This window comes from Doryrhamphus excisus, chromosome 3 (genome assembly GCF_030265055.1).
Source record: "Doryrhamphus excisus isolate RoL2022-K1 chromosome 3, RoL_Dexc_1.0, whole genome shotgun sequence".
Lineage (NCBI taxonomy): Eukaryota > Metazoa > Chordata > Actinopteri > Syngnathiformes > Syngnathidae > Doryrhamphus > Doryrhamphus excisus.
Genome location: NC_080468.1, coordinates 8,662,596 through 8,687,678, shown reverse-complemented (window position 1 = coordinate 8,687,678; position 25,083 = coordinate 8,662,596). Strand labels below are relative to the sequence as shown.

At 40.9% G+C, this 25,083-nt stretch overlaps 3 protein-coding genes across 6 annotated transcripts; 1 reads left to right on the top strand and 2 right to left on the bottom strand.

The window, feature by feature from the left end:
• Window positions 1-144: 144 nt before the first annotated feature.
• cdc34b (cell division cycle 34 homolog (S. cerevisiae) b) lies at window positions 145-5,782 on the bottom strand. The gene is made up of 5 exons (XM_058066838.1): window positions 5,036-5,782; window positions 4,873-4,959; window positions 4,398-4,495; window positions 3,383-3,517; window positions 145-1,744 (listed from the first exon to the last, which is right to left on the bottom strand). Exons 1-5 carry the CDS (start codon window positions 5,219-5,221, stop codon window positions 1,534-1,536), a joined length of 717 nt encoding a protein of 238 aa, XP_057922821.1. The 5' UTR covers window positions 5,222-5,782; the 3' UTR covers window positions 145-1,533.
• A 562-nt stretch (window positions 5,783-6,344) lies between these two features.
• cactin lies at window positions 6,345-11,839 on the top strand. Its single transcript, XM_058066831.1, has 10 exons — window positions 6,345-6,727; window positions 7,193-7,748; window positions 7,842-7,937; window positions 8,083-8,228; window positions 8,296-8,458; window positions 8,835-8,949; window positions 9,076-9,268; window positions 9,678-9,797; window positions 9,872-10,221; window positions 10,297-11,839. Exons 1-10 carry the CDS (start codon window positions 6,387-6,389, stop codon window positions 10,785-10,787), a joined length of 2,571 nt encoding a protein of 856 aa, XP_057922814.1. The 5' UTR covers window positions 6,345-6,386; the 3' UTR covers window positions 10,788-11,839.
• LOC131125363 (semaphorin-4E-like) lies at window positions 10,995-24,235 on the bottom strand. Of its 4 annotated transcripts, none has more exons than XM_058066836.1 (15): window positions 23,762-24,235; window positions 20,655-20,962; window positions 20,077-20,196; window positions 19,051-19,113; window positions 18,877-18,975; window positions 18,703-18,802; window positions 18,507-18,617; window positions 18,275-18,426; window positions 16,463-16,641; window positions 16,227-16,383; window positions 15,909-16,131; window positions 14,016-14,131; window positions 13,690-13,847; window positions 13,564-13,616; window positions 10,995-12,508 (listed from the first exon to the last, which is right to left on the bottom strand). In XM_058066836.1, the coding sequence occupies exons 2-15, from the start codon at window positions 20,703-20,705 to the stop codon at window positions 11,853-11,855; spliced, it is 2,238 nt and encodes a 745-aa protein (XP_057922819.1). In that variant the 5' UTR covers window positions 20,706-20,962; window positions 23,762-24,235; the 3' UTR covers window positions 10,995-11,852. The 4 variants fall into 4 exon arrangements, with proteins under 4 accessions (XP_057922819.1, XP_057922816.1, XP_057922817.1 ...); XM_058066833.1 differs by having other exon boundaries at window positions 20,077-20,222; window positions 23,762-24,234; XM_058066834.1 differs by lacking the exon at window positions 23,762-24,235 and adding an exon at window positions 23,502-23,753 and having other exon boundaries at window positions 20,077-20,222.
• Between the last annotated feature and the right edge of the window lie 848 nt (window positions 24,236-25,083).

The window sequence follows — 25,083 nt, the reverse complement described above, 5'->3', positions numbered from 1 at the left end:
TTTTTAAAGTACTAACTATACAGATGGTCTTTTGTAACACTCCTGCCACTTCATTAAATGCCTTTCCTTAGCAATTGCTTTATGACTTTGCGTTAATTCAGAATGGAGAACATTTTCAAAAACTATTTTAATTCTTTACTCCACTTGGATTTTGTTCCAATAAATCTTTATTTTTCCACTTTTAAATAGCCAAAATAAAAAAATAAACAGGTGAATAAAACAAGGTGATCATCCATACAGCTACATGTGCATATCAATCTTGGTGCCCCTAACTCTGGAAAAAGATCCACTATGTCGATTGCAATTGAATAATCCTGAGAAATTCAGTGTGAAATCCAATTGAGCAGATGGAACAATCAATACTGGTGATGAAAAGTATATACGAAGAAACACAGAACACTAAAAAAAATATATATATCAAAATACATCAACTTACCACTAACACAAACGGTAAAGTAAAACATGGTGGCATTGTTCTTTTTCCACATCCAGACTTCCAAGGCTGGATATCCTCTATAGTCCTGACTGACACTGCAACATCATTGCTTGGACATCTTTTCTACACAAGATGTAAAACCTAATAATCTCATTACATAAAACATTCTCAAGCAAGGCTGCAGGCATTAAGTCTAACCACAAAGAAATAACTAATAGTGCTTGCAAGAAGCAGAAACTGAAAGACAAGAAAACAACATACTTTCCAGGGGCATTAAAAAAAACATTTAGTCAGGCATCTAACCTGAGGAGAAACAACTGTGATCAGTAAATACGACCCACTCCCGAGGAACCTCGGTAATCCTACACGATCTTAATCTGTAAATATAATTAATTCCCCACTCAAAATGACAAATACACACCCAACAGTAACCAAGGGAGACACAGCAAAGATCATTTTCTTGATAGTAAAATTGTTAAACAACAGTTTGCCCCAGCCAGCCAGTTAGTTGGCTGTCCACTTACGAGAGTTTGCTTGATTCTCTAATAACAAGCGTTGTTATGAGCAGACCATTGCTTGCAAACTGTTCTCCCATAGAAGAGAGAAAAAAATGATTCCAAGGTTTTTCTGGCATGCAGACTATACCGCTTGGGGAAAGTCAAAATTCATGTATTATTTGTAGTCCACTTCACCAGGAAGTCACTGAGACTAAATACTGGTAAGCAAAAACCACCATCAGGAAGGGAAAATTGCTGCAATGAAAGAAGTTGCAAGTTGTTTGTGTTTGCATAAGTGCAAAGTGGCATCGACCTCACATGACCCTTTACTTTAAAAGCGATATTTAGTTTGTCTCTCTGAATCCAAGTGAAAATGAAAAGATAACATTTTCTTGCTGGTGCAAATCCACACCAGCCCATCAATTCAGCTTTAACAGAGAGCACACAAGCTAAGGTCAAATCAGCTCATTTCATTGGTTTACAAACAGGAGGCGTCAAATATTTCTCACTTGTAGACCTCAGACTTCTCAGATGACCCTGGCAGTAAAAAGGGACATCACACGTGTCAGCAAAGACTGGTCAAGATGAGGAAAAGGCATGTCATGACTCCTCGTTGCCCGAGTCGTCTTCATCGTAGCAGCAGTCGCCGTCACCGTCCTCAACATCGTCATCATCGTAATAATAGTCATAGAAGAGGTCAGAGCCCTCGTCGGGAGGCGGGGCGCGTGTGCGGACGCAATACTCTGCCAGCGTGGTGGGCACCTTCACGCCGTCGCGCTCTGCCTCAGCCTTGGTGGCCAATACTTGTTTTCTGCGGGATATTCAACATTGTTAAAAAGGAAAATTGCACCTTTTTGGAATTTTGCTCATCATCCACAATCCTTATGTGAAACGTGAGCACACGTCTTTTCTGTGTGTTCTAAAGAGAGAAAAATCATGAGGTAGCCAACAATGCACGTCATGAGACGCATCTATTTCGACTATAAAGCCCCCTAAAAAATGTCCTACCATGTTTTATACAGTAAACCTCGGATATATCGGATTCAATTGTTCCCACTGGTTTTGTCCGATATAAGCGAAATCCGTTATATGCGTATACCGGAAAATGTCCGTTTTACGCATATATCGGATTTTATCCGTTATAAAAAGACACTTCCTTGACTATGTTTCCAATGTACCTGGACTGGTCAATGAAAAGAGACGTAAGGTAATGAGAATTTAACTTTATTGGACTCTGAGCATAACAAATTGTTAATTAAGCTAGGCCCTGTTACGCCCGTCAGGCCTACGTTATTTCCAATAGTGAGGTTAAGATCTCATTCACTGCTGTGCTAGTATTATTGACGTCATTCACTTTTATATTTGTCCTAAATCTGGCCACGATGCGGCCATCCGATATATGCGAGGGAAATTTAATGGAAATGCATGCAATATTTTGCCATATTTTTTAAATCATTTTAAACATTACCGGAACTTCTTTTTTTTCCTCTTTAGAACATGTAGACGAGAGAAAGACATGTGGTCATGTTTAAAAGAAAACTGCACTGTTTTTGGAATTTTGACTTCATCCAAAATCCTTACGGAAGACATGAACACACACGTCTTTTTGTTTCTGTGCATTGTAAAGATCACCTAAAAAGAGACAGGTAAATAATGCATGTAATGGGACACACCTCTGTGTCTGCGTTTTTTGAGGTTTCTCAGAGGGTTTTATAGGCGGAATAGGTGTTTTCCATTACCTGCATCTTTTTATTTATTTACAACGCACAGAAAAGAGAAAGACATACATACATGTTCATGTCTCAAATTCAGATTGTGGATAATGGGCAAAATTCAAAAATAGGTACAGTTGTCCTTTACAATGGTGCTCTTGAAGAGGTCAGACACCTTGAACAACAAGAATAACACACAAAACACAACACAGGTGACCCTCGGTTTATGGAGGGTAAACTCGGACTGTGAATCTGGTATACGGACACATAACTCAGTTTGGGACAATAACCAATAAATAAATTATCGCACAATAAATGAAAATGAAGTAGATAATTTTGCACACTTTGATATATTGTCATGTGCATGCTGCCTTTAAACAGGCAGGAAGGGTCCAATTTCAGAGTCTCCAAAACACTCCCCACTGGATTTGTCGCAAGTCGCTTTTGTGAAAAAGAGTGTCTACAAAAGGGGTCTGATTACTCACTAAATATAGTGACAACATTGCGACGTTGGCAACACCAGTCTCTCCTCCCTCACCCTCTCTGACAGACCAGGTGTGTTGCAATGTGTTTATGAGAGGGGACAAACATGTTGCACCAAATCTATTTGTGGCGGACAAAATGTATTTATGTTGGGTCGTCACATATGAATGTATTGGACACACCGTGACAATGCAGTACTAAAACACTCCAATTAAATTCACATTTCTATTACTTTTATAGGTGTAGCTTTTTACCTGATGATCTCAACATATTCACGGTCTTTGCCCTTGCTATCCCTCCATTTCCGGTACATGACGGAGGCATCCACATTGGCAGGAGAGAAGGTATTTGGCTCATTCAGCAGTGAGATTACACTCAGCAAAATAGTTCTAAAGGCACAAAATGGGGGTCACACAATCAGAGTCTGCTACACAAGCTTCCAAATAATTTAAACACATTGCAAGTCTGTAAATCAGGTATCAAAGAATGTAGGCAGTTACCAGCTTTTGAACACAAATTCTACTACCAATTATAAAATGACATCAAGAATGTGGAGTCCTACACAAAATGACAATCAATGGACACATGTCATGGCTCCTTTGTATAATATTGCTAGTAATAAAAGACGCACAGAATCCATATTGAATTGTGTATCGCTTGGGCATCTCTGTGTGGGGTTTGCAGTCCAAAAACATGCTAGGTTAATTGGTGACTCCAAATTGTCCATAGGTATGAACGTGAGTGTGAATGATTGTCTGTCTGTGCCCCTGCGATTGGCTGGGCAGTCCCTGCCTCTCGCCCAAAGTCAGCTGGGACTCCAGCACACCCACAACCCAGATGAGGAATCATCAGCACCTCTGCTGGCTGTAGCCAAGTAGTGTACTCTTTAACTAGAACATAAATTCCACGCAATGGTTGTCTTGTATTTAGACTTGCATGGAATTAATGTTGGTGAATATTAGAATTTTACTCAAAACGGTTTTAACATTTTAAGATGGCGGCGGCTTGACTCTGGATCAGACTATTTTTATTCTAATTTACATGGGAACATTTTTTTCAAACCACAATGCAGCAACAGATTCTGTTCAAGTCCGGGAGTTCCGCTGGATTGTGCATTGTAACTGAAGAAGTTTGCTGAGAGACACAGATCACATTTCGGCAAATGGTGTCGGGTCAACGTGCGCCAACTGAGAAAAGACTAAATGTCATGTGACAAGTGTGTGAGCCAAGAGAGGTACATGACTACAGATAATGAGGATGCCTGCTTACCGGACATTCTGGGTGGGATTCCACCTTTCAGATGGCAGTTCTCCACTCTGTGGGTCGTCCACTGGAGGGTGCAATATTGAAATACACACATCTCCATTCTGAAAGAGGAAATTTATCATTGATTGATTGTCATGTGACTATTAAAAGCTTGTGTGAGTGTCTAGTAGCTGCACAGTCAAGAGATCAAGTGTTTCTATCCTGCATTTCCCTTACATGTGTATTTTTTTTTTTACAGAAACTCCAGCTTCCTTCCACATGACCAAAGCTACTTAGGGCTAATTGGAGACTGTAAATGACCCATAGTTGTGAATGTGAGTGGTTATTTATTTGTATGTGCCCTGTGGTTGACTGGCAACCAGTCGAGGGCGTACTCCGCCTCTCGCCCAAAGTCAGCTGGGATAGACTCCAATCAACTGTAACCCTGAGTACAAGTGGTATAGGAAATCAATAAGATAAATTAAAGTGTTTACTTCACCTCATATATGTTGGGATGCCACATTTTGGTGAGGAATCTGAAGGAAGGTGGGGAATAAGGGTAGTCCATAGGGAACTTGATCCGAGCCTAGCACACACACACACACCAAAATGTGAAACAGTCATACATTTTCTTCTGGTTAATGCCTTACAGTATTTGGTACCTTAAAATAGCCACCCTCGTAGTGAGTATTGGGGGGTCCAAAAATGGCCACTTCCCAGTTGTACATATCAGCTTCGTCCACGAGTGTTATTTTAAACCCCTCGACTGGTTCCTCCTGAAGACTCTTCATTTCCAACATGAGGGCTTTCTGTGAACTGGCGACATGAGAGCAATCGTGCTGCGCCATAATTGACACTTGGCTTCCTGAGGTTTTCTCCAATCGACAGCTGACTCGTTTGTTTACAGCAACTCGGCTAAATTTGACTCACTCGTCGAACAAGCTGGCACTGACTTTGTCGATGCAAGGATACAATGAAAAAAGGCCGAACCTAGCCACGCTCGGACCGGAGACAAACGCGGGTTGATGAGTTGCAAAAGCTTATCAATTATTTAGTCTCCACTCTCTCGGTGTCGTAAACTAAATAAAACATCGTGGCAATTCAGCAGCCGTAGTCTACCTGGCAAAGAATCCACGGATATAAGCCGTAAATCTACTGGTAGCTGCTGGCTAAATAAGCTAGCTAACGAGGACTACCTCCCAACCAGCTGGAGCCGACTTTACCTTGGCGCGAACTGATTACAACACCCTCCCGCTGGGAAACAAGTGACAGGTTGAAAGAGAAAACACAGCAAGAAATTCCAAACTATTATAAACTACACGATAAACGCCCAGAGCCGTGATGTCATGCGTACTGTGTAAAGAATGTTGTTGAATAAGTCCTTTCTCCCCCTGAAAACAGGCAATTGTGCAATGTGCTGCAATGGGATTTGTAGTCCAGTTGTTGTTTGTAAACATTGTCTTCACGATGCCAAAGAATAAAAAATAAAAGTAGAAACGCCAAGAAAATGTCATCTTCTATATCATAAAATGTAACACATTTTAAGTGCGTGGGGTTTGCCTTGTGTTCTGTGTTTTTTTAGTAGGGGATGACATGCATTGAACTACATATACCAATGTACGCTACGTCACACCAACGCGAGGGTTGTTTGTGTTTCTGAAAAGCCTCGCTGACCTAGTTTCACTATAAAATCATTTAAATTTTATAATACAAATAAATATTCCCGATTTGATTTTGGACGTGTAATGGTGTGAAAACATCAGTGCCGTCAAAAGAATAATTTTACCTTAAATGCCGACGCTCTTTGTGACGTATATATTTTGAGACAATATTAGACGTAGAACCCCTTTAGCTGTCTCTCCTTTGCCTGATTAAAAACATAAAACTTACTGCATGTTGCGTAAAATATGTCTTGGTGTTAGAAATTAACATTTTTATAAGAGTATTCAACCTTGGTCTGTATGTTTCGCCTAGAACAGACTGGGTGGGAAAAATGGGTACATCCGGTTCTTCATGCGACAAAGTCTTATCAGGACCCCGATTGAGCACAAGTTCGTCATGGATTCGAAATCAAGACGAAGGTCCCGATCCTCGTCCAGAAATCGGAGTCGGGACCGACGAAATGAATCCAACAGGTCGCGAACTCCAGAGGGAAGGGCGCATTGCCGACCATCAGACACTAAACGATCCGCTCGGAGCCGCGGACGACAGGATAGCTGTGACTCCGGCAGCAGCTCAACAGACAAACGGCGGCCTCAACATCGGGGCCGTTCAAGTTCCAGAAGTAGCTCGGAGAGCGAAAGCAGACGAAGAATACACCGTGTCAGGAGCAAATCAAAGAGCGTGTCATCAAGGTAATGATATCAGTTTCCTAGTAGTTAATATTATCTCCTGTTGTCGACTAGGAATTACTGCAAATGAACAAATTAGGTACGCCCTCAATGTTTTGAATTCCTACATTCATTAATGTAAGGATGTCTCGGCAGGTACATTGAAGTACATGGAACAACTCAAAACCCACCTCTTTAAATCTGTTTTTAATGTCTAACTTTTTATATCTGACTGCTGTGCCCCGCCCCGCTTTTACTCATGTTTTAACTGTGTTTTAACCAATGAATGTTGTATTTTGGTGTGTCTTCTATTCTGTTTACTTTATTCAACTTAATTCTTCTGTAAAGTGTCTTTGAGTATTTTGAAAAGCGCTATACAAATAAAATGTATTATTATTATTATTATTATGTAATGATATATGAAATAAAAAGTTCAATAAAATGAAACGATTTATACAAATAGTAAATGCAATCCGATGTTTTCTCCAGTTCTGATTCAGATCATCGTATAGAGAGAGGGAGAAAAAGAGACATGCAGATCCGAAGAGGAACATCCCAAGAGAGAAGGAAGGGAAAATCTTCATCTTCAGACTCTCGGAATGGAAGCAGTGAAAGAGAGAGAAGAAGACAGAGAAGCCCCAGCCGAGGGAGTCCACCCAGGGACAGACAGAGACAGAGGGATAGAGATAGAGAAAGAAAAAACGAAAGAGGTAGAAGGAATAGTCAAGAAAGTGAGCGAGGGAGGAGTGGGAAAGGCAGAGACAGGGGGAGACGTCAATCCAGTTCAGCAGACTCCTCTGACAGCTCGGGCTCGGATCAGGGGAGCCGTGCAGTCAAGGAGAAGGAAAACAAGAAAAAGCAGAAGGAGATGATGAAGGCTCTGGAAACACCAGAAGAGAAGAGGGCCAGAAGGTTGGCAAAGAAAGAGGCGAAGGAGAAGAAGAGGAGGGAAAAGATGGGCTGGAGTGAAGAGTACATGGGATACACCAACGCAGACAATCCTTTTGGTGATAATAACTTATTGGGCACATTTAAGTGGCAAAAGGTAACTTCAACACATGATTAGTTTCATAATGTTGGTCTTTAATAGAATACAAATGCAGTAAAATATACTCAATGAAATTTCTATTTTTGTCAGGCTCTGGATAAGAAAGGCATTGGTCACCTTGGAGAGAAAGAGCTCAAAGACAGGAACAAACGCATACAGGAGGAGAATCGCAGAGAGCTCCAGAAGGTATGATATATACAGTGGAAAAAAAAAAAAACAGTGAACAGATGTACTACATCATGAGAAAACTCTGATTTTGCTATTGTAGCATTATATTTTTGTAGAGAGTATACTTGTACTATAGTAACCACTGTGTGTGTCTGCGCTGTAGGTAAAACAGCTGCGATTGGAGCGTGAGCGAGAGAAGGCCATGAGGGAAACGGAGCTGGAGATGCTCCAAAGAGAAAAAGAAGCAGAGCATTTCAAGACCTGGGCTGAACAGGAGGACAACTTCCATCTGCATCAGGCCAAACTACGGTATGAAACTGTCACCACTAAAGTAAAGTGTATAAACAATAATGTGTGTGTGTGTTTGTTTGTTCAGGTCTAAGATTAGAATCCGTGATGGCCGAGCGAAGCCTATTGACCTTTTGGCAAAGTACATCAGTGCAGAAGATGATGATCTTGCTGTTGAAATGCATGAACCATATACCTTCCTCAATGGGCTGACAGTCACAGACATGGATGACCTGCTTGAGGACATTAAGGTAGGGTCGCGGTAATGCTGGAGCCTATCCCAGCTGTCTTTGGGCGAGAGGCTGGGTTCACCCTGGTTGCCAGCGAAACGCAGGGCACATATCGACAAACAACCATTCACTCACATTCATAGCTATGAATAAATTTGGAATCGCCATTTAACCTAGCATATTTTTGGAACGTGGGAGAAAACCTGTATGCGCATTAGAACACAGAGATTTGAACCCAAGTCTTCCCGATCTCCTGATAGTGTGGCCCTTGGTTCAACATATACAAATAAACATCTCAAATACGAATAAAGTACAATGATATACTAATGCACAAGATATGTAAAACATATTGCCTGTGATCAGTTTTGAGATGTATTAAAAAGTGTCCTTGGACCAGGTTTATATGGAGTTGGAACAAGGCAAGAATGTGGACTTCTGGAGAGATATGACTACCATCACTGAGGATGAGATAAGCAAGTTGAGAAAACTTGAAGCCACTGGAAAAGGACCAGGTCCATTATTTTCTCCTTTTTCAGCCACTATTGCACACCACTGTGTAAACAAACTGAGCCTGATTTAAAAACCTAAGCATGAAACCAGACTGAGAGCTCAATAGCGTCTGTTTAAATGATCTTCAGGTGACCGCCGTGACGGCATCAACACGGCGGTGAGCAGCGACGTGCAGACGGTGTTCAAAGGAAAGACATACAGCCAGCTGCAGGCGCTTCATCTCAATATAGAGACCAAGATTCGTGCCGGAGGATCCAACCTTGACATCGGTTACTGGGAGAGTCTGCTGCAGCAGGTTCGAGTCTACATGGCGAGAGCAAGGTATGATGAAATATTGCAAATAGTAGAACTGGGCGTTTGTTTTGGATGCAGGCGATGATCGGGGAGAGGCTCAGCAACCTAGCATTAATGCTGCTCATCAGTTCTTGTAAACACTACGGCTAGGGTAACATGTACGCCAACAGCAGAGTAGTGCAACCATCATTTTAAAGCACATGTAGAGGTAGATGAAGCTGACTACTCAATATACGTCAAATGCAACTTTCATACATAAGTATAGAAGGTGGTTGCTTACAGCCACAGCTGTTAATGCTGTTAAAAACATGTGTTACCCCTAATTAGAGACCATACCAGACACACAGCAACTATAGGAGTAGTTGATTGAGGCGTTTACTGTAAAGATTTACTGAAATATTGGTGGATGTGTACTTAAAAATGTTTTGTGTGACAGGCTGAGGGAACGACACCAGGATGTCCTGCGTCAGAAGCTGTTCAAGCTGAAGCAGGAACAAGGCGTAGACAGTGATCCTTTGTTCCCCATCATTAAGGAGGAGCCAATGAGCGATGACATGTAAATCACTTGAAAATCAATCAAAAAAGAACAGCTAAACGGTGCAAATGAACCATGGACTATTTCTGTAATAGTGCCAACAGAATACCGGGCCGATCGGGAGAGTCCTCATCAGAAGAGCCTGGCCAGTCATTCGCCCAAAATATCAACAAGGGAGAGGACGACGGCCCGTCCACATCCACCGCGGAACGCAGAGACAAAGATGGAGACGAAAGCGGGGACAAGGATGACGAGAAGGCGGAGGAGGTGGAGGCTGTGCTCACGGAGGAGGATCTGATCCAGCAGAGCCAGGCGGAATACGATTCGGGTCGCTATAGTCCGACGCTGCTCACAACCCCAGACCTGCCAATAGACACGCACACCATCACCCCTGAGGAGGACACACACAGGCTTCAGTTAGCCCGCAGACAGCTGCAGGTTACAGGTACTCAAATTAGCATGCAATCATTTATGCAAATTGTGTAAATGGCTATAAGATCATTGATCATGTTTTTATCAGGGGACGCCAGCGAGAGCGCCGAGGATGTCTTTGTGCGTCGGGCCAAAGAGGGAATGGGCAACGATGAGGCCCAGTTCAGCGTGGAGATCCCCGTCACGGGCAAGATGTACTTGTGGGCAGACAAATACCGACCCAGGAAACCCCGCTTCTTCAACAGGGTCCACACTGGTTTTGAGTGGAACAAATACAACCAGACCCATTATGACTTTGACAACCCTCCGCCTAAGATTGTACAAGGCTACAAGTTTAATATTTTCTACCCTGACCTCATAGACAAACGCTCCACCCCTCAGTACTTTCTCGAGCCCAGTCCTGATAATAAAGATTTTGGGATTCTTAGGTTCCATGCAGGGCCGCCATACGAGGACATTGCTTTTAAGATAGTAAACAGAGAGTGGGAGTACTCACACCGGCACGGATTCCGCTGTCAGTTTGCTAACGGCATCTTTCAGCTGTGGTTCCACTTCAAGAGGTACCGCTACAGAAGATGAAGTCATTCCATTTTGGTGTTGGTAATGGGTCCACTGAATAGGGGCTGTAAACGGCTTTCATAATGCAATTCGTTCTTTTTAAAAAAAAAAGTACATTAAAGATTTTTTGTTCTTTTTAAACACTTGTTTGTGACTAAACTGTAGAATGTCAGAGACAATGCATTGAATTTTAATACATCACAATGCTCAAAAGTAAAAGCAATAGGCCACTGGTGCAATTTTTTTTTACTGTGTAAATTTAGTCCAAGTTTTTTTTAACTGAAACTGCAAAGAATGTCATGAACACATTTCATACCAAATGCAATCAGTTTGGGAGTGATCAAGTGAAGACATTTCGAAACAGGAAAGATTGTGTGTGACTTGAGAAATACAGCCACATATTTTCTTCACAGTCTTGGCAAGTCACATCTTGTCGAGAACCGTTGAATGAGACCAGCCAGGTAAAAAAAACAAAAACTAAATATTAGCAGTTAACATGGAGATACCTCAATGTATACACCCATGTGAGAATACCTTTATATATACAGTATGCAGTATATCACAAAAGTGAGTACACACCTCAGCTATTTAGACAATAGCACCTGTATGCTACATTGACTGAAGTATATCCTATAGGGATTATCTGATCATTATCGGCCTGATATCAGCATAAAAATGCGATATCGGTATCACTTTTACCGATCATGACAACCGATATTTAAATACTGTATACAACGTGTGTTTATTCCACCACAGGAGATACAGTATGTCGTGTTAAATATATCATAATCGGCTGATATTGGACAATATTGGTTTTTGCAACAACAAAAAAAAGCAAATATCGGACATTCCTAACATCCAAGTTTAATTTCTATGGTTATGTTCTTTGTAAATATATATTTTAAATAGTTGCTGAAATGTGAAGGGTGTACTCGCTCTTCTGAGATACTGTTCTGTACTGTCAAGATGTCCACATGGGGTTTCTGATGAGGAGTTAACAGTCTTCCATTAAAAATGTATGAACATACATACACGTTTGTATGTACTTTAAAAAAAAATGTTCCCACAGCTTGCATGTAAATGCATTTAAATTTCAGACTCATCATCAATAAACTGCAAAGATGGAAGAGTGACTCTGGTGGCGTCATCGTCCTCTCCAGAACTGAAGCCGACCTCGGTATGGTTATTGTTGCTCCTGTTCTGCCCGCTTCCAGACACCAGTGGCTTGTCCTCCGCCAGGCCGGACCTCAGTGCATCTTGATGGCCCCCAGTGGATGTGTGTCCTCCTTGGCTATGTGACCCATTGGATTGTCCTTTGAACTTGTTGCTGCAGTTCCATGGCAGAGGTAGATGGCCGTTGTAAAAATTCCACGCCAAAAGTGCCAGGAGAGAAACAATCAGAAGCCCGACGGCAGCCTGCAGTCCCACCACAGAGGGTCCCCCTCGCTGACTCTGAGGAATTGATTTAGGAGCACCTTTCACACTGAGCTGATAATCAGCGACGCCGGTGGTGTACTCGTCCACTTTGGAGTGCTCCACGGACAGGCAGCGGTAGCGGCCCATGTCAGAGTCTGAGGCGTTGAGGATGAGGAGTCCGTCTTGTAGGAGCTGATGACGAAGTGAAGAAGTCAGATGTCGGCCGTCTCGTTCCCAGCTGGTTGTTGCCAGGTTGGACGGTGAAGGACAGAGAAGCTTCACGTTCCCGCCGGGCAAGATTGACTGATTCACAATTGGCACGGGGGCTGGAAACACAATGGAGGTCTCCTTACCACCATATACAGTACAACCTGGTTATAGCCCAACCACCTTTATCCTCAATGCCATGCAAGATTAGCTTTAACTCCACACGTTCTGCTTTGTCTTTAGCTTTTTTGTGAAGACTACTAGAAGCGGCAAAGGGAAACGCAAGCATTTGGTATTATATTTATTGTGGTATTTGACACTGGTCACTAGGCGTCACTAATGTTACATTGATCAGACATTACTTACATCAGTGGTCTCAAACACGCGGCCCGCGGGCCAAATGTGGCCTGCAGGACACTAGTTTGAGGCCCCCGCCTTGATATATAAGTTTAATGTTAGTGCGGCCCACGCAAGTTTGATATGGATGCTGTATGGTATCATGTACCCAGAAAAAATTATTACGTTTGATTAATGTTCATGTTAAAGGTTAAATAACTGTTAATAGTTATCCTCCCTATCCGTGTGGAAGTGGTAAGTTTTTGGCTATTTAAGTTTAAAGGAAATAACTTGAAGGCTACCGTTTAGGTCGCTAGCTCTCTAGTTTGCGAGTTAGCATGTGTCTCAAGACCCTGCAGTTGTGCAATATGTTGTAAATAAAAAGAGTATAAATGTGACTATAGTCTATATGTGACTATATAGTTTTGTCATGTCTACAGGGCTCTAATAATGCTTTGATTTTAATCTGAAAAAATAATTTGTCTACCCACCAACTATATGTGGTTTCTTAAGTTTTTATTATTTGCCGTTTTATTATTACTGATTGATTGATTTTCTTTATTCTTGATTTGTTTATTTATTTTTCACCTTATTTTGTGCAGAAAAATAAAAATTAAGATATTTGAGAACAGTGGAATGTTTTATCAGAGCTTTTATTGTAGAAAATCGGAACCAAAGCACTGAAAAAGTTTGTATATTTTTCTGTTTTTAATAAATGCGTTTTTTTTGGTTTTTTTTGGAAAACCTGATGCGGCCCAGCCTTGCCCAGATCTGTGATGAATTAGAACCTTTTAACCTTTTTTGTGTACAGGTAGTGTTACATCGCACACCAACTCACCAGCTTTTGGGCAGAGCGAGGCGTCTCCATCCCTCACACTCTGGATTAGTTCTCTGAAGGAGACCACAATCGTTTCACTTTGTGCAACAGCCAGATAGCTCTTCACATCAGGAAACAAAAAGCTACCTTTGTGAGCTGGAAAAGGCGAGGCATGTCCCGGTGACCTTGTCCCATCCGCAGTACGGGTCTCGGGCTAGAACGCAGTCCATACAGGACAAGGATCTCCCACAGGTGGCTACAGGGACCTGTACTGCACCGGAGTCTGAACCTGCATAAAGCTGATCCTGTGCATCCGTGACATAAGCATTGGAATTAAGGCATAAATATATTGATATATATTGGTCAAATGTACACATGCAATGTTCCTTAATGTAACGTATTAAGCATGTCTGAAATGAATAAAGCATAACATACCATACACTAACACTATACATGACAGAGTTGAGTATTACCGTGACATTGGAAAACCTTAGAATCTTAATGGATTGGAGGGACTGGAAAAGTTGAACTTCCTCGATGATAAACATCTCTCCGTCATAATTTACTGCTTTCAGGAGGCTCCCATCCTCTGTGTAAATACATAGAAAAAGTTATTACTTACAGTCCTAATTATGAAAATTATGGAATTATGAGAATAAAGTTCAATAAGAATAAACTTAAAGGATATGGCAATAGTGAATTTCTACCATTAAAAAAAATCTAATGTTATGATTTAAATTTTTGTCATGCACTTTCATCAACAAATTAATTAATAGAATAAATACAATATTAAAAAAGCCATAGTATTTTATTATACAAGCTTACTTTTATGAGAAAAAAAGTCTAATAATTTTATAAGGATAATATGAGTAAAAACAATGTGGAATTTTACAGGAATAAAGTTGTAATATATTGAGTATAAACACATGACGCATTCTCTAAACCTACTTGTTGCGACTCAAAACATGCTTATTTATTGCATTGTTCAACAAAAACAACAATTAATAAAAAGGTAATGGTACAGTGTAGTTCATAAAAAATATTGGCAAATAAAACCTTGCACTCACCAAAATATGTCAGTGATAACAATTGTGAATATTTGGATACCACATGATTTTGATCAATACACAATTCATGTCTTATTCCATCCATCCATTCATTTTCTAAACCGCTTATCCTCACTCGAGTTGCGGGGGCATGCTGGAGCCTATCCCAGCTGACTTTGGCGAGAGGCGGGGTACACCCTGGACTGGTGGCCAGCCAATCACAGGGCACATATAGACAAACAACCATTCACACTCACATTCATACCTATGGACAATTTGGAGTCGCCAATTAACCTAGCATGTTTTTGGAATGTGGGAGGAAACCGGAGTACCCGGAGAAAACCCACACATGCACGGGAGAACATGCAAACTCCACACAGAGATGTCCAAGTGGAGAATCGAAAAGGTCTTCCCGATCATGCTAACCACTCGTCCACAGTGTGGCCCATGTTTTATTCATGTGGAGTAATTTGGCCCCTTAACTATAGCCTAGCACAGGGGTCTCAAACTCAATTTACTTGGGGGGCACTGGAGCTCGGGTCTGGGTGAGACTGGGCAGTCAGGTTTTCCAAAAAAAATTTAAAAAATTTCTGCACAAAATAAGATGAAAAATAAATTAACAAATCAAGAATAAAGAAAATCAATCAATCAGTAATAAATAAATAAAATAATAATAATAAAACGGCAAATAATAAAAACTTAAGAAACCACATATAGTTGGTGGGTAGACAAATTATTTTTTTTTCAGATTAAAATGAACAAAGCATTATTAGAGCCCTGTAGACATGACAAAACACGACTATAGTCACATTTATACTCTTTTTATTTACAGCATATTGCGCAACTGCAGGGTCTTGAGACACATGCTAACATGCAAACTAGAGAGCTAGCGACCTAAACGGTAGCCTTCAAGTTATTTCCTTTAAACTTAAATAGCCAAAAATTTACCACTTCCACACGGATAGGGAGGATAACTATTAACAGTTATTTAACCTTTAACATGAACATTAATCAAACGTAATAATTTTTTCTGGGTACATGATACCATACAGCATCCATATCAAACTTGCGTGGGCCGCACTAACATTAAACTTTCATATCAAGGCGGGGGTCTCAAACTAGTGTCGCGTGTTTGAGACCCCTGGCCTAGCATGTTGCTTTGCAGCTGGTGTGTCTTAGAAGCAAAACAGAAGGCGTTCAAGAGGATACTCTGAAGTTTGACCAATTACATGTGTTTTTTTTCTCATAAATTTAGATTAGTCACAAAAAATACATGGAAATTCATGCAGGAACAGACTGTGCACACACAAAGACACTTACTTGTGCCAATGAACATCACATGGTACATCTGGCCATCTGCAGCCTGCACGTGATTGACAACAATGCACGTAAAGGTGGCTCCCCTTCGCACCAGCAGCGGTTTATTCCCTACGGGCTGGATGACTTCGTCCATGAGGGGCCTATCTTTGACAAACTGAAGGGTTCGGTCTGGGAGGTCCAGAGACTGAGTGATGCCTGCTTCGCGAGCCACATTGTCTATACACTGAAGCAAGTGCAGAGAGGAACAAAACACTTGTTTAAAATAGGCTCTATAGTAGGTCTTCTTCTCTGCATAAACACTTTAGATGGAATACTCACAGCACCGGGTCGAGGAACAGGGACCTCTCCACTGTACATTACCCACTTCACATATGACGTCTCCACAGTAACCGGCATCTTAAACTTGCCCTCGGCAAACACTTGGCTGATATCAGACACGCGGTAAGCGCACACAGCAGACAGGTTGGATGTGTCACTGTAGAACAAACACACCAAGATGTTATGAGCCAAGCCCCAAGGCGTGTCAGTGAATACCAAAAACACAAACAACATACGACTGTGGTGTGAAGATGGCGTAGAATAAACAATTCTTCCAGTGCTGATGAGGGTCACACCAGCGGTACGTGTCCTGTATAATGTACGGCAGCTGCGAGCCCAGGACAGGACATTCCAGTCTGGCTTTCAGGAAGGATGTCCACTTTTTCTGCAAGGTCCTCTCACCTCCAAGATCTCCCTGTAAAAACAAAGGCAGCTCATAGTAACACACGCGGGCACCATTACAGCTTAAACAATTCAGTCACATTTGGATATCCTGTATCCTGCTACGAACTCTGCTGCAAAACTTAAGCACAGATGTATTACGCCCTCCATGTTTGCTGAATTACAGAGGTTTTGTACAACTTTAGAATCACATTTTTACAGAAAACCTTGGTCAAAATTGAGATTCATATGGCCTGTTTAAGCTGCTAGTGTGTATTGTAGAAATCGTTAAAGCTTTTCATCAGCAAATGTAAGCATATTTCAAGGCAACATGGGAACCCTGAATCAGGTTGTGCAACCAAGCAGCTGATATAGCTGAGGAAGTGTTATGAGGCAACAAGAACAGTGGTTAACAGAGACACAGCATTCAATTTTGTCCACAAAATAAAACATTAATACCAAAATACCCTGACAATCAGGAATTACAGAACACTTAAGACCAGGGGTCTCAAACTCAATTTACCTGGGGGCCACCCAGGTTATGGGTGAAGCCGGGCCGCATCAGGTTTTCAAAAAAAAAACCAAAACGCATTTATTAAAAACTGGGAAAAAAATCAATAAAAAAATCTTCAATGCTTTTGCTTCTGCTATACCCTACACTTTTTCAGTACTTTGGTTCCGGTTTTCCACACCAAAATATCTGATAAAACATTCCACTGTTCTCAAATATCTTAATTTTGATTTTTCTATACACAAAATAAGATAAAAATAAATAAATAAACAAATTAAGAATAAAGACAATAAATCAATAAATAAGTAAAATAATAATAAAACAGCAAATAAGAAAAACGTAAGAAACCACATACAGTTGGTAGAGAAATTATTTTTTTCAGATTCAAATGTACAGTATTAACAGTTATTTAACCTTTAACATGAACATTAATGAAACTTAATAATTTTAGCCAATTAGCAAGTTAGCATCGTACTCAGTTCCATCTGGGAGCAGCGTGGTAACTTTAACAACATGTTTGATGAGATGCTTTATCTTGACGTGTATTTTCCCTTTTATTCCAAATCATTTCCTGCATTTATTTGTACCCAGCGTCATAAGCCTTTAGCTTCATTGCTAATCCAAAGCAAAACAGGGCGGGGTAACAGGGTAGGGTAACAGTATGGGCGGGGCAAAATCATGTTAATTGTGTCCGGTGTGCACACAGCTTTAAGCTGTCATTTCAACATTAAACTTTGGTATCAAGGTGGGGGCCTCAAACTAGCGTCTCGTGGGCCGCGACTTTGAGACCCCTGCTTAAGACTCTCTCTAACTACGCTGTATAGAGCAGTTTTGGGGGGAGGTCCTTGGGTGAAGGCAAATTCATAATTACATAAAAGCTGTCATAAAAAAAATGAAAAACTTAATTTTGGTCAATAAACACTGCTGTAAGGATGCCGTGATAAATAAAGATAAATACAGTGTATGCCTCATTCGAAGCTAGTGGGTAACATAATTTATTACTTCTTTGCGCTTCATTATGTTTTCATTTGCACCCTTGGAATTGTCCACACTACTTTACCGCTCGACTGTACACAACAGAAGACCCCCTGTATGTCTATACAAGAAATAAAAAAAAATTAAATCAATTAAAAATGTCTCATTTGTCTAATTTCACCTTGCAGACACGGGCTACGCGGGAAACCACCAGTTTATTGTAGCAGTCACACTCAACGGCCGCCTCACTGAAGAACAGGTAGACCTTGTCATCATCTCCTATGTCGCTTTGGTCGCTCTCTGGCATCTGAGCCATGGAAACAAAGTTGGGCTCTGGCATGGAGAGGAGATTAGGAAAAACTTCAGTTTTCTTGTCAAATACACCCAAGAGGCTTAAATGATCCTCATGTCACCATTTAGCCAGGATCTTTTGAACTCAGTGCGAATGGAGGAAGGAGAGCTTCGCATCAGAGCGCGTTCAGAACCCAGAAAGTTCATTGAAGTGGCCGAGTATAAGTTATCATCTGCCAAAACACATTTACAAATTTATTTAAAAAAATCATTGTGCTTAATGCCCGTGTCTCTCCCTCTTCTACAATGTCTACTCACCAACCATGATGGAGGCGTATCTTTGGACAGGATCAAACGGACACTTCCCTTTCCCATCCTCACCCTTCTTCTCCAGAGTCAGCTTCCCATTAGCATAGGACTCCATATATGAACACATAACTTCATTAAATACTTGCCGTGGTCATTTAGACATACTTCATTAATTGGTCTTACCATGTAATCACACTCTGGATTAAACGCGTTGGTTCCACACACGTACATCCTGTTATCATCCAGCTTGTGTAAAATCCTGATGTAGTTCTTGCACTGCGTCTGTACAAACAAAGTACAGTACAAACAAATGTCAGATTGTAGGGATTTTCAATAGCAAATATTACATTTCCTCACCTCGGGCTCTTTTCCTTTGTTGTGACAGTCATCCTCTTGCTGTTGTGTCACCTCCCATTTGACCTGAAGGAATTTGGACATTTTCGTAGTGTCACTATTTAAATGGCAATATAAGCTTTCTGTGACCATTGTGTTTAGGGTGGTTGAAGACCTCCATGTGTAAAGTGATATAACACTGTGGGAAATTGGCACAATTTTTCTTTTAAGCAATATCAAAAACAGCTAGGAGACCCGAGTTCAATTCCACCATCGGCCATGCATGGATTTTCTCCAGGTACTCCGGTTTCCTCCCACATTCCAAAAACATGCTAGGTTAATTGGCGACTCCAAATTGTCCATAGGTATGAATGTGAGTGTGAATGGTTGTTTGTCTATATATGTGCCCTGTGATTGGCTGGCGACCAGTCTAGGGTGTACCCTGCCTCTCGCCCGAAGACAGCTGGGATAGGCTCCAGCACCCCCGTGACCGGTAGAAAATGAATGAATAAATGTACATTAACGTTCATACTGATATAGACTGGATTTGCGCTGTTCTCGTCTAACTCATCACTGCTGCGTGTGTCACCGCGCGGGCCCTGCCCTCCTCCGTGCCCCCGTCACAGATCTTTCAACATTCCTAAGCCTCTAGTCCTCTAAGGAAGATAAAAGGTGGAGGCTGGAGGTGAGTCTGGATGTAATTATTATGCTGTCTAGACTTTTGAGAGGTGCTAGCCAAGATAAAATAATCAAATTGTGGCCAATTTTAAATAAACTAATTTTGTATTTATTTGTAGTCCTAAACCTAAATTAAGATGCTTAAATTCATGAAACAAATAATTTGAGTACTGTAAATATAAGTACTATAGAACCATATCTCAAAAGGATAATGTTGCCCTCCTGTATTCATACAAAGGCTTGCAGGCTTTTCAGGCCAGAATGCCAAAGCCCTGAGCCATAAAATCAGTGACTGGAATTCATGGGGAAGGGTTTGCAAACAATGGAGTGATTCTAGGCGCAGGAGGTCTTCACTGCTTGTATTGTTCTTACAGAAGCTCGTTTCTTGGTGATGTCGTTGAGATCAAGTGCGTACACCGCCTCCTTGGCACCCAGCAGCAGCAGGCCTAGGTCCTCTCGCAGCAGCATGGTGGTATAGTTCGACATCCCGTCCTCGTGAAAGAGGTGAGCGTTATCACCTTTTAAAAACACAGCCTGTTTGAGTGGTTGGACTCAGACACATTGCATTTACTGTGGAACCGAAATCAGTTCATCAGTAATATTTCCTGTGTGGTTGACAAGTTATTTGGGGATTTTTGGATTTTTTAGAACTGGAACAATAACTTACTGTGAAATAGGGAAGTATCTGGATAAGCCAGTGGTGGTCCACGACCCAAATGTTAGTCATACACCCATTTTAGCTGTTCACGGTTCTTAATCTTGCACTTTTATTCTGAAAGGAATTATTTTATGCAGCAGGGTGTATAGTAATATAACACTGTAGTGCTATTTGTAATGCTATATAACTAAGAACATTTGGACAAAGCCTGGGATTGAACCAATCAACTTTGAAGTTAACCACCAATTTTGGAGGTTTGAGTGTATTTTGTAAGCATGGTGACAACACTCACTGTGATAGGGCACAGATCTGCGTGGGACACAGTCCAGTGGTGAGTCATCATCCAGCACCAAGGCCAGCGGTAGGAGCCAAAAAAAGGTGATGCAGAATAGAGGATGCATGGCTTCTTTGAGTGAGGGCAACTGTATTGTATAGTTGTATTGTATACTGAACCAGTCAGTCATACGGTGGTAAAGGCAACTAGTGTCATCTGTGGCTTGATGACGTCTGTACTGACTCAAGGGCCCTTTTAACGGCCCTGCTCAGCAGGCGCTCCATGGTGCGATGGGGAGCACAGACCAAAAAGAAACTCCAGGCAGCCTGAAAGAGACAAATACGTACGAGCATCAAAATCTATTCACAAAAGGAGCAGGAAAATGATGTACAGCAAAGCATGTAAACAAAGGAGGTGAAGAGAGAAGACACAGCATGAAAGAGAAAGGCAGCAGTGAGCTAAAGTCAGAGCGGCAGTAATTCTGTCAGTGCCATAGTGATGTTAATGCAGGCCCTTGAAAGGCATTCAGCAGGGTGCAGGGACGTCAACTTTAGCGCTCCCGCAGCCACAACACACAATAAGAGATTCACAATAACACAGTCAAGGCTTGGCAGACACGTGAGGGGAGAGTTTGCAACAGCACTTTTGCAGCCCTGGTTTCACATACTGTGGTTTTTCCTTCCACTTGAGCGTACAAGCTCAATCTCCATTCCTATTGACCCGAGTACACCAATCAGCGTCTTGTGTGATCACTACAACCCGCTGTGTGGGTGTGAGTACTGTCATCGCTCCTGAGAGTTGTGTTGATGTGCTGAAGCATGTCGGAGAATGTAGTCCTGATAAGATGGTTTGCATTTTTCACCTCAAGGCCGAAACGAGCGTCACTCAGCCCCAAAGTGCACGCACATACATGCACACCACCCGTGAAAATGACCCCATAACGCTATTATTATTTTGCAAATGCTGCATCAAAAATAGCACTAAAATAGTGTGACTCTTTGTGTTTCAAATTGCACTTCTTCACTCTATTCTATTTTTTTAATATAGTAATAAATCTATATCCATATTAAAGCAATTTGCTGCATTTTGGGGAAAATAACGTACATAAAACATTCAGAAGACACATTTAAAGATGCTGTATCATATTAACTTGTTTCCTGGTTGTAACTGCCTCTCAGTCAGTGTATGCTGTCAGTATTAAGTTCCTCCCTATTTTCATTTTTGGTTCCTACCGAGGTGTATACAAGTTAATAAGGCGGAACTAATTTTGTGTAGAATCATTGTTTCCACATGTGCATGTTTAATTGTTATACCAATAGAAATTAAGATCAGTTGTTGCCATTAGAGCTCAAAGGTGAATAGGTGCTAAAGGATTGAAGATCTTCTCTATAATTCCCTGCTAAGGCATGTGTGCAGCCATTAAGGTACAGTATATGTGTTTTGTATTGTTTTCCTTTCAGTCTCTTAGTGTCTTATTTTAGTTATTAGCCTTATTAGTCTTATTAGTTATTAGTCTTAGTTATTGCATATTTGTATTATATGACCTGTAATTGATTGTATTTTGTATCCTTTGTACCCTTTTAGTTCTCACGTTGGTTTTGTAATAAATCCATCAGTAAAAGACAAGAACTAGTAGCTGTATGATCGTTGCACATCCGAGGGAGTTACACTGGTGTTCATGTGTTCTTGTAAGGATTGTGAATACTGGGCAAAATTCCAAATAAAGTGCCGTGCCCCTTTAATGCACAACATAATCATCTAACTTACTTACTTAATTGTTCATATAACTCACACAGCAATGAACAATTTCATGCCTGTCTCCTTTTCTCTTTCTTCTCTGACTGTACACTGTGAGGTGTTCAAATGCACTCGTAATTGTGAGTGTTCAGAGCTAATTTTGATTTTTATTCAAGTACTCCATGCGGGGGCAAGCGTAAACCGAGTAAACCAGGGCTTTCATGATGAAATTATACTGTAGTTTAAGAAAGGGAAAAGTACAAAAACACATATTTCTATAGTGGAGTTCATGATGCAAAGCAAAGCACTGAAATAATACACTACTACAAGTGATGATACAGTATAGGCATCTTACCACTCTTACCACTAGTTTATAATCGTAAGATGAAAGTTGCATCTCTGTGTGTAGTTTGGGGCATTGCATTGTTCAGCATTGCGTGGAGGAGGACAGCATCTCAGGAGGGAAGCTAAATGTCAGCTGACTGATGTCATATGACATCTACACAGTGACGTTTATGACGTAACGGGTACCCCAGGTATAAACTAGTACAAATTTCAACTGTTTTTTTTTTATACTGGACAGTTTTGACTGTGAAAAATTAGCCATTTATTTATCATTAATACTAATGTCCATTTTAGAACAGTTCAGGAATATTTGATTATTTTTACAATATGAAGGTGGAATTGAAAAGAATCAATGCCATGACAGCCAAAGTACTAAAAGATTTAAAAAATAATAATAATAAAAAAAAAGTACACTTACTTGGCTGGAATTTTAAGTCATGTCAAGTGCAAGTCAAAATGTATTTGATTTAAAAAAAATACTCAATAAAAGTTAGTTACTTTTAAGTACAATTTTCAACCAGGTGTTCTTTAATTTATTTTTATGAATTAATTACCGGTGCTGCCCTTCATCCACGACTTTTTGAACACTATATTTGTTTTACTATGCAACACTTAAAAAAGGTAGCAAGGTAATAAGAAGCATTTTTCCTTCCCACAAAGAAGCACCTAGCACCCACCTAGCATTTTGCACCCAATCCCTTTGTTATGTCAGTCCCTATTCTGCGACTCTTGCATGTTTGCGCTGCAATTGGGGACTGCTATGATATACTGTGATGTACTCACCAGCCTGATGGTAGTCAATGAATGTTTTGGCTACGTTGAAATTGCTATGCTGTACTGTGATGATTAATGTATTTTTTGGCTCAATAAATATAGACTTTCTCAAGGTGTGAAGTTTAAAGCCCAAATGCCTACGTCAATAAGGCTAATAGTGTTTGTACTTAGCTAGTTTAGTGTTTTCCAGACTGACCCAAATACAGAAATACACAAGGAGGCGCATTAATCCAAGCATGTGAGCAGTCAACATTAACATAATCACTTACCTGCGCCTTGACACGCCCAACGCCACTACCCGCTAAAAAAAATAGTCCCCGGCACCTGTTTTAAGATTTTGTTTCACACTGCAAAATCACCATTACTAAACATATTCCCTTACTGTGGGTACGAATTAGCACAAAACGCGGAAAAAAAGTACAGGAAATGCAACAATACCAAGCCAGCGCGTGCAAGGCGATGCAAGGCGTTGCTATTTCCTGTTACGACACAACGTAGAAAAACTACTTCTAAAAATCTTCTCTTTACAATCCCATCAGAGATCAGCAGGTTTTTGTTCTTGTGAAAAGACTTCCATTACTCCCGGGGTGGGAAAGGGCGCTTGAATAACCGAAGAGCTCCACCGTCTTGTTTCTGTGTCTTCTTGTCAGAGGAGCATTAAGGCGGTGCAAGGTGGTGAACTCTGGGCTCCTTCAATTCACACACACGCTCTCACACGTACACGACTATTGTGTGCGCGCGTGTATGTGTGTGTGTGTGTGTGTGTGTGTGTGGAGGACAGCTGAGAGAGGATTGGAGGAGGTTTATGGTTTGGCACTGCCCCACCTACTTGACACAACATGCCCAAACAGGCATGACAGACAAACGTGAGTGCTTTAGTGTATCTGTACCGTGCAAGTCAACACGTGTTGTTGCATGTATAAAAATATGTTTGTATGCAATGCAAACTGCTGCAATATATGTAATATCTCAATATATGTAATATCTCACTTCATTACCTGCACATTCGCATTACATACAATAGCTGCATGCAACCCTATTGTCAGAGAAGTATTGAGTTAATATTAATTTGGACAATTATTTTTTATTATTATTATAATTATTAATTATTATTAATTTTTTATAATAAATATACTTCATTCATTTTCTACCGCTTTTTCCTCACGAGGGTCGCGGGGGTGCTGGAGCCTATCCCAGCTGTCTTTGGGCGAGAGGCGGGGTACAAGGAGGGAACCGGAGTACCCGGAGAAAACCCACGCATGCACGGGGAGAACATGCAAACTCCACACAGAGATGGCCGAGGGTGGAATTGAACCCTGGTCTCCTAGCTGTGAGGTCTGCGCGCTAACCACTCGACCGCCGTGCCGCCCATAAATATACTTTACTTATTAATATTTTTCTTGTGTGTAACGTAACTGAAAATTTGAAATGGAGTGGGGATTCTATAGCATTTATAATCAAGTATTGTGTTATTATATGCAAATGATAACTACAATTTTCTTTTTCATATATTTTTGTTGGGTGTGAGTTAATTGAAAAATGACATTTCCATGGGTTTATTCATATCTCAACTATTCACATGAGCTTGTCA

Bases quoted from the DNA above. Each gene is read 5' to 3' on its own strand.
- cactin (XM_058066831.1), top strand. From the start codon at position 6,387: ATGCGACAAAGTCTTATCAGGACCCCGATTGAGCACAAGTTCGTCATG. The intron at 7,938-8,082 runs GTATGATATATA...TCTGCGCTGTAG, and splicing joins ATCGCAGAGAGCTCCAGAAG to GTAAAACAGCTGCGATTGGA. The intron at 9,269-9,677 runs GTATGATGAAAT...TTTGTGTGACAG, and splicing joins GTCTACATGGCGAGAGCAAG to GCTGAGGGAACGACACCAGG.
- LOC131125363 (XM_058066833.1), bottom strand. From the start codon at position 20,826: ATGACTGACTGGTTCAGTATACAATACAACTATACAATACAGTTGCCC. The intron at 16,642-18,274 runs GTGAAATTAGAC...TTGTTTTTACAG, and splicing joins GCGTAGCCCGTGTCTGCAAG to GGAGATCTTGGAGGTGAGAG. The intron at 12,509-13,563 runs GTGAGTTGGTGT...TTGTGTTTCCAG, and splicing joins CTCGCTCTGCCCAAAAGCTG to CCCCCGTGCCAATTGTGAAT.
- cdc34b (XM_058066838.1), bottom strand. From the start codon at position 5,221: ATGGCGCAGCACGATTGCTCTCATGTCGCCAGTTCACAGAAAGCCCTC. The intron at 4,496-4,872 runs GTGAAGTAAACA...TTCCTCTTTCAG, and splicing joins GGCATCCCAACATATATGAG to AATGGAGATGTGTGTATTTC. The intron at 1,745-3,382 runs GTAAAAAGCTAC...AATATCCCGCAG, and splicing joins GAATATGTTGAGATCATCAG to AAAACAAGTATTGGCCACCA.